The sequence below is a fragment of the Lytechinus pictus genome, chromosome 12 (genome assembly GCF_037042905.1).
Source record: "Lytechinus pictus isolate F3 Inbred chromosome 12, Lp3.0, whole genome shotgun sequence".
Taxonomy (NCBI): Eukaryota; Metazoa; Echinodermata; class Echinoidea; order Temnopleuroida; family Toxopneustidae; genus Lytechinus; species Lytechinus pictus.
In genome coordinates this window covers 25,779,335-25,796,412 of record NC_087256.1, presented here as the reverse complement: position 1 = coordinate 25,796,412, position 17,078 = coordinate 25,779,335, and the positions used below count along the sequence as shown (strand labels likewise).

The 17,078-nt window shown below is 38.3% G+C and overlaps 1 protein-coding gene across 1 annotated transcript; it reads right to left on the bottom strand.

Moving 5' to 3' along the window:
* Positions 1–15,149: 15,149 nt before the first annotated feature.
* Positions 15,150–16,052, bottom strand: LOC129272630 (alpha-1A adrenergic receptor-like). Its single transcript, XM_054909748.2, has one exon. It carries the CDS (start codon positions 16,050–16,052, stop codon positions 15,150–15,152), a length of 903 nt encoding a protein of 300 aa, XP_054765723.2.
* Between the last annotated feature and the right edge of the window lie 1,026 nt (positions 16,053–17,078).

Sequence of the window (17,078 nt, the reverse complement as noted above, 5' to 3'; positions counted from 1 at the left end):
TAACAAAATTAATTAAAGACAGCATAAGAAGACCCTTTGTCAAGAAACAGTACGAGCAATGGCGTAAATAAGAGGATGGGAATGGGAATTATACATGTACAACAGCTTTGGCAGCTCTTTTATTTAAATATTTTGTGAAAGAAATGGATGAAGAGAACAATGGTAGGCGTAGCTTAAATCAATGTTCCCCAGAGCTATCTACCCTTCGGAAAATTGGTAATGCCGAAAAAATGTCTCTTCCGGGAATATATATATATAAAGAAATGGATGAAGAGAACAATGATAGGCGTAGCTTAAGCCAAGGTTCCCCAGAGCTATCTATCCTTTGGAAAAATTGGTGATGCCGAAAAAATGTATCTGCCGGGAATCGAACCCGGGCCCCCAGCTTTGAACGCCGGTGCCTTAACCACTAGACCACAGAGACGGGTTAGTGGCTAGGACGACCCTGATCCGATTAACCGTCAGATAGACAGATTTTCGACACTATACCTATACCTCACCCTATACTAATAAAAGAGTTGCCAAAGCTGTTGTACATGTATAACTTCACACATTTATATATATATATATATATATGAAAAAGATTTAAGAAATAACCAAAAGCGAGAAAAGAATAGGAAGAAGGGGTCGGGGATAAAAAATGAATGCTATATAAATATTTTTTCAAGAAAATTATATCACACGGCGTAATGAACCAAAAAGATTAATGGACGTCAATTTTATGGAGTTTTGTATCGAAATGATTTTCAGTGTCACGAAGGGGAGGGGGGGGGGTGAACATGGATGAAGTTACAATTTGATGGTAATTTTCACGTAGTTTGTACAAGTCATGCTTACTGAAAAAAGTGGGGGGCATGCAGAAGCACCCGCCTCTCGGCCCCCGTGATTCGGTGGCTCATGCCCAGGTAACACGGTCGATGCAAGTATCGTCTACGATATAGGGTTAGGGTAGGGGTTATTTCAAGAAATTGGAAGGAGGAGAGGGGTAAACAAGTTTTGAAGGTAAAACTTTACGCCCACAAGGCACTGGCGTAAATCCGTGTTGAGGGGTGGGGGGGATGACTGAAATATTTTGGCTTTTTTTTGTTATCATGTTTTTAGATATTCAAGGAATTGTAATTGATATGTCCACAGTGGCATACCGTGGGTCACGGCATTGTGGGGGCACCAGAAAATTTTCGAATCACTGAGTGAGCGCGCGAAGCGCGCTCGGTTGCTAGTTATTCTGACCTAATAGAGACATTTTAAGGACAATGTCATTGAACGGATATGTATCTCACTGATCAAATAATGCGAGCGCGAAGCGCGAGCTGAATTTTTTATATTCACACCTAAGAAGGGACATTATAATCAAATTTGTGTAATCATGATAGGTACCTGTCTCGCTAAACAATGCGAGCGCGAAGCGCGAGCTGAAATTTTCGTATATTTTGACCCCAAACAGCGAGATTTTAAGGAATATATTTTAGGAATCTATTGAGTGTGCATATCTCACCATAGTCATCTAATGCAAGTGCCAAGCGCTTGCTGATTTTATTAGAATTACATCTGAACACATGAAACACTTTTTGTACTCATTGCAATCATGATTATCATACGCATCTCACTAATCAAATATTGCGAGCGTGAAGCGCGAGCTGAAAATTTAGATAATTAAGACCTGAAGTGGGGCATTCTAAGGTTTCTTTGTAGGAATTAACTAGGACCATACGTATTTCATTAACCAAATGATGCGAGCGCGAAGCGCGAGCTGAAAATTTTTGATATTCAGATCAGAAGAAGGGACATTTCAAGGACTGATTTTAGGAATTCATGAAGAGCAGACATATCTCACCAATCCACTAATGCGAACGTAATCACGGAAGGAAATGTTTTTATATATACGAAGACCTTAACATTGGGCAATCACCTTTTTAATCATGTAAAAGAAGCTCGAATGTCACTACATAAAACAATGATAACTCAAGTGCTAGGAAATATATTTAGTTTATATTGACTTGAAAACGGGATGTTTTAGTACAACAGGATTATATATCTCGTTGAACAGACAATGCGAGCACCAGGAACTATGAAGACGTAGGCCCTGGGCAAATTATGTTTCATGAAGTTATGATAAAAATATTTCTTATGTAATGTAACATAACATAATTATAATACAACATTATAATGAATAATATTTTCTTCTTTCCCACTACGTTTCTCTTCCTTTCTCCCTCTTTTCTATTTTTCCCCATTTCCCCGTTTTTGTTTTGGTCAGCCGATGGGGGGGGGGGAGCATGTGCCCCCCATGCCCCCCCCCCCCCGTAGTTACGCCACTGTATGTCCATATGGCAAATACCCCTCCAATATTATTATCTTTTTACCCCATGATGGTTTAATTGTTTTATTAGAGATTACATTGAAAAAAAATTGACATTCCATCTTAATCCCTTCCCAAAGACCCCAACATTGATGAATTGGAAGAAACGGGGATTTCTCTTCAATGTTATAATAAGGACATAAGTATTTCGTTTGGAAATGGTGAACTGGCTCTTTATTTGCATTTTATGATTCAATAATATTGTTTTATTTGTTAAGCGGTATTTTAGGAAGAATTTTCACCAATAAAACAATTATCTCTTGTGATTTTTTTTTTATTTCTTTCGTAAAAAGTGGGGGGGATGTTTGTACAGGCCATCCCCCCCTCCTCGAAAAGTGGGGGGGATATATCCCCCCCATCCCCCCCGGGATTTACGCCAGTGCCACAAGGTATGTTACAAGGGTTGCAAAAGGGTTTTATGTTAGGTTTAGGGTTATATTTAGAAAATGGTATAATCCAGGGTTGAAGTTGGTCATTCCATTGGTGCGTTGAATCTACTGCGGAGCAATATTACTGTCGACGGAGAAAATGCCCCGGAGTTGCGCCTAGTTAAATCAACGAGATACAGGTTTAATGTCCTACATGGGAAACCCGTTATACGCTAAATATTAATCGAAGGTAAAAACTGTTTCTCGTCGAACACAGATGCGCCCCTGACTGCATTGACAAATATTTATATGGAGTTAGAGCAATTAGCTAACCTTCCTACCCCGTGTCATTTGCATATAAATCCAATCTATCCCATTTATCTATTGTTGCTTTGGCAATTAATTTTGCAGTGACCAATGACGATGATATTGTACATAATCTCACCAATCAAAATTAATAATGCAGTTGTGAAGTGCGAGTTGAATTTTTTTAATTTCTGACCTGAACTCTTAACTTGATTGATGTTCAAACTAAACAGTCGATTTCCCTTCTTCTCCTTTTTTTTACATTCGATGCCCCTCAATGCTGTGCCAAGAGTCTATGCCCTGCGTTGGATTATTAACCAAAACACAAGACAATATACAGTGTATGTTATATTATTTATTCACATTCCGTATTAAAGAAATTAATTGAAATCAAGTCAGGGGCGGATCCAGGATTTTCCAAAAGGGGGGCACGTTTTCCCGAGGAAAATTTGACAAGTAAAAAATAAGGGGGGGGGGGTCCTCACTAGTATATATACTAGTATATGAACTACAAATTCCCGTTAAAAATACATGCAGTGACTTTCAAAGGGGGCACACATATTTACAATACATTTACAATTTTCAGTGTTATGGCTCTCAAAAGGGGGCGAACCCCCGGGGGGCCAGACAAATGTATAACTGTACACACGCGTGGCCAAATTATTTCCAAACGCCACCTAAACGAGTTTTTCTATATGTGCAAACTATTTCCCTTACAAGGTTTTTCGCGAGCTTCATTAACACATTTTGGCCCCTTAACAAGTTGTCGCCAGAATATGACCTCTAAACAAGTTTTGTCTTTTTGCTAACAAGATATTTAAATATAGACAAAACTTTATTCATGGGTGTTGCATACCCCTCCCCCCCCCCCCCCAGTGCAGTTAGGGTTAAAATACCACAATCAGGAAAAACCTGAACACTTTTAAAAAACGAGGAGGAAAAAGCCCCAGGGAAAAAAAACATACCCTAAACACGTTTGGGCTAGTCTTAGAAAAAAAAAGTTGTGGAAAAAAATAACCTAAATACGTTTGACCCCGCGATTAACCATTGACCAGTCTTTCAAAACCACCCTTTTTTTTTAAATCGGTGTTTTTGATACCCTTGACGAGTGTACGCGTGGGGGGGGGGGGCGCACGGGCCGATGTCCCCCCCCCCCCGGATCCGCCACTGAATCAAGTATATTCAACACGACATGGCTACGTTAAGTCTTTATACTGCTGCAGCAGCTATCCACAGAATCACCTTCTACGAATGATTTGAAATCATAAATTAAATCATCACAGGCCGAGTTATTTCTATATAGACCAATATCTGCTGTGCATTTGCTCTTGAGAAGCGCTCTATGATGATCCCCACTTAAAACGTCCAACCGTCCTCGTGGGTGATGCTTTTGACCCTTTAACGCGCGTTAATGTGCTTCTTGGAGAAAATCCAGGCAACACTTTTATACACGAAAACGGCCCCCTTCCCACACCATTTCACATTATTCCACTTCATATATATATTGCAGATTCATATCTTACTAAATTAAAATCCTCATTGCGCATTGTTGGAGTTGGCTCAGATCAACTCACAGTGACTTGGCAGTAAACTGGTCTATCTCGAAGATAGATCATTTTACCATCTGACAGCGACGATTCAAAAATCTCAATTACGAAGGTCAAAAGGTTTATGTAAAAGATAGGTCGTTTTACCTCCAAACGATATTACCGACAATGGGCTAACTCAAAGATAGACCATTTTACCATCAAATCTGAAGGAAAAATACAAAAAAAGTACCAAGATAGCGGAAATTATCTCTAAATCAAAACATGATGGGATTTTCTCGATAGCACCATTGGAAAGAGCGACCTCACATTGGAAGGAAAGCGAATTTACCTCAAAAAGTCAAATTTTCGAGTTAGACCGTTTTACCATTACTATGACAGGGTTTTTTCTGCTGAAGGGGGGAGGATAAATCTAGTTGTGGTGGTAGGGGAGAGCGATAAGCTATGATGCTCCACAAAATGGGAGGGGAGGGGGGGGGGTGACTGACCGGCTCTCCGAAGTCCATGAAGTCTTCAATTGATGAAGAAATAATAGAAAATAAGATGAGGATTGTAGTACTCGATGTTGATATCAACCGAAGATTTAGCATTGCGATTTTCAATTCATGAAAACCACCCCTAAACTATGAGTCATCTGTGAAATCAGTTAATGGATAAAGAGTAGGCCTACATTTTCTGAACTTCGAATAAAAATTGTTAAATATTTTTGTGTATTTTTCTGTTAAACTCGTTTTTTTCATATATTAAAATGACTGAGGGCTTGAAAGTAGTAGTCTATTAATAAAATATGGGAGAAAGCAAATCGAGCTGGCCAAAATGTCAAATAGGTATATAAAAAAATTCTAAAATAAAACTAGAATACCATTTTCGTGAAATCGAGGAGGGGGTTCCAACGACATTCCAAGTACAATCTTGGCTTTTGGTTTAAAACCTATTTCAACCTCTGTTTTGATAGGCTTTCTATTTTGATTGCCTTTTAACCATTCATACCTGACTCTGATTTGAAAACCTCAACCACCCTCCCCTCTCATCCATCTCTCAATCTCTCTCTCACTACCCCCTCTCACTCTTCTCCTTTTTTCTCGTTCTCTGTCTATTTCTCTCTCATTCTGTTCTCATTTACACAATTTTCTTTTAATGTATGATTCATATTTCCATTGTCGCACGGTCCATCATAATATACATGATAAATTATATTTTTCAATTTCAAGGAAACTCCCAAAAGAATACTATCCCATTGAATCATTGCATATTATCCAGAAAGACTATTAAGCCGATTTCAATCCTCATAGTCATTATATTAAGTAAAGATATTAAGGGGCACTTAATCACTTTGAGTTGCCTTGGATTCTATTCCAGCCGGACCTGAAGTGACTTGGAATTCAGAATTCTTTTGACCAAAAGCTGGGGCGGTATCAGGGTATTTTCATAGGGAGACACTAGCGTACCTACGGGGGGGGGGGGACAGAGGGGGCAGATTGCCCCCCTGACGAGTCTTGAAGACCTTTTTTTTTTTTTTTTTTTGCTTGTCAATTTTTTTTTTGGTACGAAATCCTTTATTTGTGGTTGAAGACCTTTTTTTTTTTTGCTTGTCAAATTTTTTGGCGGACGAATTTGCCCCCCCTGTGGAAAATCCTAGGTACGCCACTGTAGGGAGATATTGGGCAAGACAACTTACACTGTAAAGGTGACAAATTCTTCTTCTTCTTTTTCATTTTCTTCTTCTTTTCCTTCTTCTTTTTTCTTCTTCTTTTTCTTCTGCTTCTCATTCTTCTTCTTCTTTTCCTTCTTCTTCTCATTCTTATTCTTCTTATTTCATTTTCTTCTTTTTTTCCTTCTTCTTCTGCTCATTCTTCTTCTTTTCCTTCTTCTTCTCATTCTTATTCTTCTTCTTCTTTCATTTTCTTTTTTCCCCTCTTCTTCTTCTTTTCCTTCTTCTTCTACTCATTTTTCTTCTTCTTCTTCTTTTCATTCTTCTTCTTCTCATTCTTCTTCTTCTTTTCCTTCTTCTTCTCATTCTTATTCTTCTTATTTCATTTTCTTCTTTTTTTCCTTCTTCTTCTGCTCATTCTTCTTCTCTTCCTTCTTCTTCTCATTTTTCTACTTATTATTTTTTTCCTTCTTCTTCTTATTCTTCTTCTTTTCCTTCTTCTTCTTCTCATTTTTCTTCTTCTTCTTCTTTTCATTCTTCTCCTCATTCTTCTTCTTTCATGGTCCTGGGAAGCGGGACTGATGGGGTGCTCGTGTATTATTCTACATAGACAGCACCCCCAGGTATTCCGGAAGATGTGTAAAAATTGAAAAATAATGTAATCAAAATGACCTTCATTGTGAAATGAAACTTTTTTTTTCATTTTCCTTTTTTTTTTGCATTTTAAATTTCTCGGGACCGATTTGATCTCCATTTTGTAGTGAAATTTTTTGGGGGGGCATTTCACATTTACATCAGCACCCCAGTGAAAAAAAAATCGTTCCCAGGGCCCTGCCTACTTCTCCATCGTCTTCTTCATTATTTCTTTCAGTTCATCTAAGTTTCGTGTTTTATAATAAAAAAAAGATGTCTAAGCAAGTGGAAGTATATACTTGTAAATTAGCAGTAATGTATCAGCATTTAAAACTTAATACTATTAGCCGCAATTCTACGTTTAAGTCGCCGGTTAAATTTTAGTTTATGAGTTAATACTCGAACGTAATCGTTTCACAGGGTTTTATAGGCATGGCCCTTTGATGTAGGTCTAGTATTAGAGATTATGTATGAAAAATTTATACGATGATGGTGTATATTCACTCCCAGTGGAGAAAATACATAAGCTGCTTAAATAACTTTCGAACTCATCTAACAGGGACATAGAAGAGGAGAAAGGAGGATCGTCTGATTCTCTTCGAAAAAAAACCCACACACTATAATTTGGTCGTTTAGCTGCCAATCAAGCAATACCCAGACCCCAACATTATAGGCCTTTAATATCACCCCAATGTTGGTCATGTACATAGATGAATGTATTCATTGTATCAATATGTTATTGTTTTAACCGAATGATCAATATTCTATGCGTTACATCTCAATATCCTCCATTGAATTTATGAATTCTATAGAAAATGTACACCAAGCTCTCTCTCTTTTGTATCCTTCCTCCGTTAAGGTCGGAGATCGCTAGTATCAGTAGAAGAATGTAGACACTTCCTAAGGGTTGTTAGAGCTAGGAAAGCTGCTGAGGAGGTTTTGGCGGGTTGTGTGAAGGTTGCGGATGAAGTATAGAATAAGTGTGTGGAGCTGGGTTTACTGGCATTGCTGAGGTGCACAGGGGGAAGAAAGAGAATACACTCTAGAAACTGAGGGTCTGTCTCAAAGAAGCTTACAAATTGTCTAGTATTATCATTTTCCTTTATGCGGTTGATGAGGTCACGGCGCACAGATGCAGTGGCTGGACATGATGAAACAAAGTGTTCTACATCTTCTCGATTAGCAGAACACAGTCGACAGATGTCATCAGCAGCCTTTCCAATTCTGACAAGCATGAAATTTTGATTAACCATTTGTAATGTGGATTTCATGATTTATTTACTACTTTGATTAAGGCTCAAAGACGGTGAGAGGGATGGATGGGGAGGGGGCAAGCATTGAAAGAGAAATTATTGAGAGGGGGGAAATAAGAGCGGTAAAAAAAAGAACAAAAAACGGAATGAAGTAAACTTTGATAAATATTACACTGAAAAAAAAACATGATAAAGGATGTGATGATGGGTCCATCTGTAGACTGATAGATAGTTAGGGAGAAAGAGAGAAAGAAAGAAAGAGACAGATAAAACAAGAGGGACAGCGGGGGAGAGAGGGAATGCCCACACCCTGGTGCCCACCCACCCACCCACCCCCCCCCCCCACACACACACACACGCACGAGACATGCACAGAACATACACACTGTGTGATAACTATTTGTCATTCTCCCCCCTCTCTCTCTCTCACACACACACACACCCTCACACACACCATACACACCCCTACACGCACAACACACACACACACACACACTCATTTATCTATCTCTCTTTTCCCTCTTTCTCCTTCACTCTTTTCTTCCTTGTCCCTTCCCATTGTACACTCTTTTACTCTTGCCATTTTTCGCCAATTCTATCCGAGGCCTCCATTCACCAACGCACTTCTTCCATCCTCATCATACTTATTGCTGCTATCTTTCATTACAATAGCAAGTTGTTAAACTTGTCAATTCTCTAATTAGTTGGACCAACCACACATGAAATAATGGAGCAGTATACCGTAATATGATCTATATTAATATCTGGATTAATTCTTTTAAAAAGAAACTAAAATTAGGTCTTGGAAATATTAACACAGTAAATTGTTTCTCGATAGTACACATTATTAAACATAATTGTCTACAGCCATAAACGATACAATATTTAATTTCTTCTTAAATATTAGAAGAAACTCTAGCGGCAATGACTGCGATTACTAATTGGCAGCAAACGGAGAAATAACAATAATACTACTATAATAATACAAGAGAGTGCAATGCTATATGGTAGCCATATAGTACAAAACACTCGAATTTGTCTGTTTTTAATATGAAAAGCATGAAATTCAAATTAAATACCGGGTGAGTAGAGTGTTTGTTTTTAGCGACGGATCTCAAAGTTACGGCTTCGCGACGAACATGACGAATAAAGAAAATTGAACGACTTCAAGATCCAACGAGGTTTGCTGCTGCGACAGTCGATTACACAAATAGTTCCAAATCTGTCTTTTCATTTAACATGTATAACCACAAAAAATATATCATTTCATTTACTTGCTGATGATAACAATTAAATTGCAATCTATTACAAGGACGAATCTGTACTTTTTGTACAAGAACCCTATTTCTTATGATATCTGAAAAAAAAATGGCCAACTAGATACCCATATTCTCATGTTCAATTCTGGAATAATAGTTATTCTATATTATCCTATGTGTTATAAGCTCTGGTTTCATTGAATTACTCTACTAATGTTTTTTATCAAAATATATCAAAATGAATCTTACGCTTGCAGGATCTGCTTAGTTGTACTTCATGTATTATTATTTCATGTGTCACCGACTAAATCATAATCCTTGCAAGATATATTAATTTGTACGCTCCACTTTCTTCGAGATTATGACATTCATAGGTAATGAATGTTCCATTCACTGTAAAAAAAAATATTGGGTAAAAATTTTACCACCACGAGGGTAAAGTGTCCAACCAATTTGGGGCGGTATTTTACCCAATGCGGGTAGCATATTGTCCAGTAATATTTAAAAAATAAGCAGCAATTCCTTTAGAATGGGCAAATTTTTCATCACACTGGATACATAAAAATGCCCCAAAGAAATGCCCAATAATGGTTGGACACACAATTACCCTCATGGAGCACTTTTACCCAATATTTTTTTTAGAGTGTTGGAAAATGAACAACATATCAAAACAGACTGAAATTAAACACATCATGCGCATGACAAAGAATATTGTTCAAAGAGGACACAAATATTGTCAAACTTAGCACTGGATGAAGATATAGAAGAGAACTGAAGAGAGAAGAAGAATTTCATCAAATAAGGACAAATATCATTGACTGTGCCGATAGAATGCTTTTAAAGACTTAAATCCAATTTTACACTAATTTTATGCTTCCTGATATCTGGTCATAATTACAATTTCCACATCAATCTATAACATCATAGTCATCTTTCATGTAGATTGCTCGATAAAGAAATGGTAACTAAGGTCTTTTGAGAGAAACATTCATTACCAAACAATGAATGAAATTGTAATATTGAGCATATCATAAGCTGGTTTTAGATAAAGTAGAAACATAAGAGAAAATCGAAATTATGGCGTTTGAAAGTTATTATTCTGCGACGTCACAGACGACATTCACAAAAATGTAATTTTCTCAATATTTAAAGCGATTTTATTTGTGCAGTGGATAAATCATCAGACACATTCCAAGAATGTATATTCTATTAGACACATGCATTCCATAAATGTATATTCCATCAGACAATTCAATAAATGTATATTCCATCAGACAATTCAATAATGTATATCCCATCAGACACATTCCATGAATGTATATTCCATCAGACATATTCAATAAATGTATATTCCATCAGACACATTCCATGAATGTATATTCCACCAGACACATTCCATGAATGTATATTCCATCAGACACATTCCATAAATGTATATTCCACCAGACACATTCCATAAATGTATATTCCATCAGGCATATTCAATAAATGTATATTCCATCAGACACATTCCATGAATGTATATTCCGTCAGACATCATTCCATATCCCCTTTTATGAATTTTTTTTTTATTCATCATATTATATTAAAAGTTATTTTTTGGGAATTTATATTACATGACTCATGCATGTATATGGTAAAGGTGCTCACAAAATTATGACGTCACAAAATTACAACTTAGATAATTCATAATCAATCATAATTCATTCACCAATCAAATCTTCACCAATATTTTTTTCGTATTTTTCTTCCTTTATCTCAAAGAGAACTCACCCTTAATAGGATTAACTTTCTATCTGTGATACAAAAGAGACAAGGAAGATATTCTTAATTTGGAAAACTAATTGAAAAAAATGTGACTGAGATACTACTTTCTTGAATTCCATTAAACCATTTTAATTTGTTTGTTGGTGTGAAGGTACTTTATTTGACAAGAATGATAGATATAAACTTGATTTATTCATTAGATTCAATGCGTAGCAGCTTAAGAGCAAAATGGCTTGCCATTCTACAAAATTATGACGTCATGCATAGTGCCTATAATTATAATGTGCATGAAGATTATTCTTGCAAATTCCACCGAGGAACAACATCTTAATTCATGAAGCTAAGTCTCCCTACGAGGAGGAAAAAGTTATAAAGCAAGAATTCATGCTTGACTTGCTTCGCTGTAAATAATTATGATTCTCAGTTAGCTACATTTATCTCATAACGAAATTAAAGACAATATTGGGCAACGGTATTGAATGTTACATGATTATGAACTCTCTTCTTTTTTTCTGTCATTTTACTTATGTATGTTTAATCATTCAAAATGTATTTTTGTATTCACATTTTACAATTTGGTCGAAAAAAAATGATAATAATGATAATGATGACAATAATATAATAACAATAATACAAATAATAAATAATAATTCGTCTTCGATCCAATCCAGGGGGTGGGGGTGCACTGTCGGGCCGTGCCCCCCCCCCCCCCCCCCCATTGAGAGGCACAATCAAAAAATTTAATGTAAAAATGCCGTTATAACACAAGTGTGCCCGCCTTTTTTTTTTTTTTTTGCTTGTCAAACAAATTTTCCTCGGGAAAATGTGCCCCCCCTTTAGAAAATCCTGGATCCGCCATTACTATACACTAATTCAAATGACATATTATCTGTCGGTTTGAAGTTGGTTTCTTTGATATGACTGCATCACACATAAAATAAATGTGGCGAGTCTTCTTCTATTTTAGGGGATTTTTGAAGGCTTTGATGGTGAAGAGCAGTAAGTAAAGCCCCTTTCACAATTGACGTAAGACCAGTTTACGACCGCCTGCAACAATTTTTTCTTGTTGTTGCACGAACGATCTCTTGGTGTCTTGGGAGCACTCGCAGTCGTTGTAGACGATGTCACGAACTCGAGTTGGCCGTGACTGGTCGCATCTGAACTTTGTACATGTTCAAAATCAAAACGCGATCAAATACGATCGATTTACTCGCATCAGATCGTACCATCGGTCGGGCGATCATCGTGTGAGTGTTGTTCAACGTTGTACGCTTGTACGACTTGATACGAGAGCCCGTGAGAGAGATGGCACAACTAAGTAGTCGCGTTTAGTCGACTGGAGGTCGTACAACACTTGCACATCTGCTAGCAACCTATATAGAGACCAGTCTTCCGACTGGGTGCGATAATATATAGGCCATAAGACTGCTGCAAGACCGATCGCAACACGGCTTACAGCATTGCACTACCGTTACCATGGTTACATTCGCATGTATGCGACCTTTCCTCGGTGTTACAAAATAGGAGTTAAGAATAAATAAAAGAGAGGGCAGAAAATAAAAGAAAAAAATTGTAGTATAAACTGCACGATATTAAAAGGGCAATATCAGTTTATATTTTTGTCTTAAAACACAAATCAAACTTTTCCGAAATCAAACCTAGAGAAAATAGGGTAAAGGGCATTCCTTCCTCAACAAAATAGGCCCGTATACTGAATTCGGGTTTGAATTAAACTCTTCTAAGGTTGTGGTTTAATTATGGATTGCTAATTGTTACATAAATCTGTAAAGGTGCAGGTTTATTACATTGCTCTGAGATCAAATTGGTCTATACCTCACATCAATCACACGAACACTCGCACTGGTTTCATTCAAAGGTACGAGCAATCGCATCGTCTCCCGTCGACTCTCACGACTATGCAATCAGTCGTGCAACTATTGAGACTGATATGAAACCACTCGCAATCCCTCGTGCAACACTCGCATGTGATCGCACGACCACTCGCACGAGCACAATACGGGCATATGCGACCTACTCGTGCACAGGTTATACTGGTTGTTTGCTTTACGACAGCTGTGGCATTTGTGAAAGCCTGTGCGCGATCTTATGAGACCAAAAGGTCGCAAATGGTCGTACGTCAATTGTTGTACAACGCCTACTTAGCTTGTTGTACGCGAGCAAATGGGAGGCTGAATGTCAAACATTCGTACCGTTGCACAAAAGACGTACCATCCAAAATGTACCGTCCAAAATGTACCGTTGCACGGCTTTAGGAGGTGACGTCACAATACGATTCAATTCATTGCGCTCAGTAAAAATGCAGGTGCAATACGCGTATAGCCTGCTGGCTAAATGCGCAATGCTGCCCGAGGTGTTCGCTTGTGGGATTTTGCTTTTCGCTTTTCATATTTTTGCTCCCTTTTCATAGAATAGATTACTGCAGGAAAAACTCTTTGTTTTTTCATAAATTCGCTAAACTCCGAGGCGTTGTACAACACAAATAGCGAATATTCTTATTCGTGCAATGGTGCGAGATTTCGCATTCGGTGAAAGAAAGAAACACTCTATTCAACTCGGCTAACGCCTCGTTGAATAGAGCATCTTGCTTTCACCTCATGCGAAATCTCGCACCATCGCACTCATGCCTATTCGCTATTTGTATATTATTTTTCAGTAATATAACGCTAGATCTAATAGTAACGATCCACTGTAGATAGTTAATGCGCTAATGTACATAAGGGCATTTCCTACGCAATTCAACCGATTAGTTCAGTACACTGAACTTAGATGTACGAATCTACATTGCATCTAAACCTTGAAAAAAAGGAATAATAATGAAAATTAAAAAAAATGCCGTGGTATGAATAAACGAGCAAACATTAACTGGTTTTTGACGAGAACCATGATAACAAGTCCTTACTTTTTCAGAAATATAATTTTGCTTTGAATTTTGCACGAGGCCCGCACTAAAATAGTCCGCACCACAAGCGTGCAGGAACACCGCTTCAGTAATTCGCTGGTCCAGACCAGGGCTCCGTAACCCAAAGCATAACGATTTATCGTATGATTGATATTTACAATTGATTGTACATTGTTGTCAATGCAATCAATCGTGAAAATTTCTTCTACGATCATTGCTTAGCTTTGTGTTACGGGCTCCAGGTGGATGTTTCATAAAGCTGTTCATAAGTTAAGAATGACTTTAAGAACGACTGGTGAACCTTCCTTGTGTGCGAGATAATCACAAATGAAATTTCATGGTGAGTATCATTCACCGCTTGATTCTTTACTCCGAGATGAAATTATTGATCGCTTGAAGGGCAATAAGCTGTTTAGTTAATTTCTAGTATGGCTTCGTTCCTGGGACATGTGGGAGGTCCACTTCTCTTCAATTGGTGGTAATTTGCTTATTGTAAACTATGTTGGACAAGATCACTGAGTTGTCTGACTCAACTGGTCAGGTATAGGTGTAATTCATATGGACGTATGAAACTAAGCCTTTGACCAGGTTCCATACATGCGATTGATAAATAAGGTTAAGAGTCATGGCATCAACGGTTGTATCCTTAACTGGGTGAAAGGTTTCTTAGCAGGTCGTTCTCAGCAGGTTATTGTTAATGGTTGTGCTTCGTCTTGGGCACCTCTAGTCGGATTCCTCAAGGGAGTGTTTTGGGTCCCATTCTCTTTGTTTTGTATGTGAACGATTTGCCTGTGTTACGAGTGATGTGTAGCCTACCCTTTGGCAGATGATACTAAGATCGTCGGTGAGATTACTTGCGATCGTGATTCTTCTCGGTTACAAGGCGATCATCGTGTATTACAATCCTGCTCTGATAAGTGGCTTTTGAACTTTCATCTTGAGAAGAGTAAAATTTTGACTTTTGGTCCCGTGAACAAGGTGCCAAGTTGCCCTCCCAGGTCATACCATTTAAAGAAAGGTTACATTGTATAAATTCTAGACAGAAGATCTTGCGCCCAGGACTAAGCCTCATGCTATGTAAGGTAATCACGCGGCCACATTCGTCAGAGGATCACGACTGAACAGCTTCATCACTGGGCCACAGAAAACAAAATATATGGCTTGGCGGTAAGTCTTGTTGCCAAACCCGTAGACGAATGGATGAATGGCTACATTAAGGAAAACAATGGCGCGGCACATGGAAAAGGCAAGCGGACTTACGACACTGGTGAACGATCGGTAGAGGATGAAGACAACATAAGGCAACCAACAGACTGCGAAGCTGATGACGATGATAAAAAGCAGAGCAGCAGACTTGACCTGGCGCTTCCAGACTCTGCGATCATTGGCGGTCGCAGCTACCCGACCGGGATCACCCGATTCCCCTTGAGAGGTTACCGACTGGATCACGGTGAGATCAGAGACGGTGCGGATGTGGCGACGCAGAATTTGAAAAATGCGACAGTAGATGATGATCATGGCAGGTATGGGCAGAAGCCCGTTGGCAAATAGGAATGCGACGTAGCGTTGACTTGAAATGACGGTGCTGATTCTGCATCCGTTAGCGTCGCCGGATATGTTGCCTTTGAAGCCAAGGGGAGTAACGTAGGGGATGAACATGGCTGTTGTTAATGAGTAGATGAAGATGACCAGAATGACACCCCCGATGCGACGCTGGGTGAGCAAAGTCGGTGCTCTCAGAGGATTGCAGATCGAAATGTAACGCTCCACCGTCAAACCAAGGACGTTGAGTGTGAAGCATATCCCACACGAAGTACCAAACGACATTGCAAAGAGACAAACTGGATTGTTGTCAATGATGTATATATCAGTCAATATTTGAATCGGGTAATAAACACAGGACATGAATTCGCCGGCGGTAAACGACGCCAGGGTGAACCAGTTTGACGTTTCTCGGACTTCTTGACGACATAGGTAGGTGATAATCATGGCAGTATTTCCCAACGTGCCAAAAATGGCAATAAAAGCATTTGTCACAATTATAATGTTTGTCTGTAAGATTGACATACTTTTTTAAAATTTCAGTGGAATAGATCGAAAAATGAAGAATTAGAGTTGGGGCTTGTAAAAAAAATACAGTGATGATAACATTCACTTTCAGATGCGATATTGACTTCTGTTATTACACCCCTTGAGGCAGTTAGTTGCAAAATAAGAAAAACAGTGCGTGATCAACTTACTATCTGGGCTATTTATGTATGTAACGAAATTACCCATGCTGATTACCTAGATAGAAAAAGTAAATACGTAAAAGTGTTCGCATACTAAAAAGATGAAAGTAGTGCATGTCTGAGAGTGGGTCATGGTGTACGCGCATGCGCGAATTGGTATGCATGATTCACAATGCGGCTTGCTTGCTCGTGCGGAGGAAATATAGTTGTCAAATGTATTTCATCAAACTGCCTCGTAAATTACCCATGTTTCTACAATTGCGTTGATTATAGAAATGACTTTGAGTGCATGAATTTAATATCCAGGGGCGGAGTCAGAAAAAAAAATCCCAAATAGAATTCAAATTGGAAATACTGTAAGCAGCATCGCAAGCTAACACAATTCCCGGTAGACATCGTGTGGAGATATTACTGACTTGAATTCCATGTTTAAATCATTTTTACTCGTTTGTTGGTATGAAGGTACTTTATTTGACAAGAATGATAGAGATAAACTTGATTTTATTCATTACATTCAATGCATAGCAGTTTAAGAACTATATGGCTTGCCATATTACAAAATTATGACGCCATGCATCGTGCCTATAATTATAATGTGCATGAAGGTTATTTTTACAATTCCACCGAGGAACACAACAACACCTTAATTCATGAAGCTATGTCTCCCTACGAGGAGGAAACAGTTATAAAACAAGAATTCATACTTGACTTGTTTCGCTGAAAATAATTATGATTCTCAGTGAGCTCCATTTATCTCATAACGAAATTAAAGACAATATTGGGC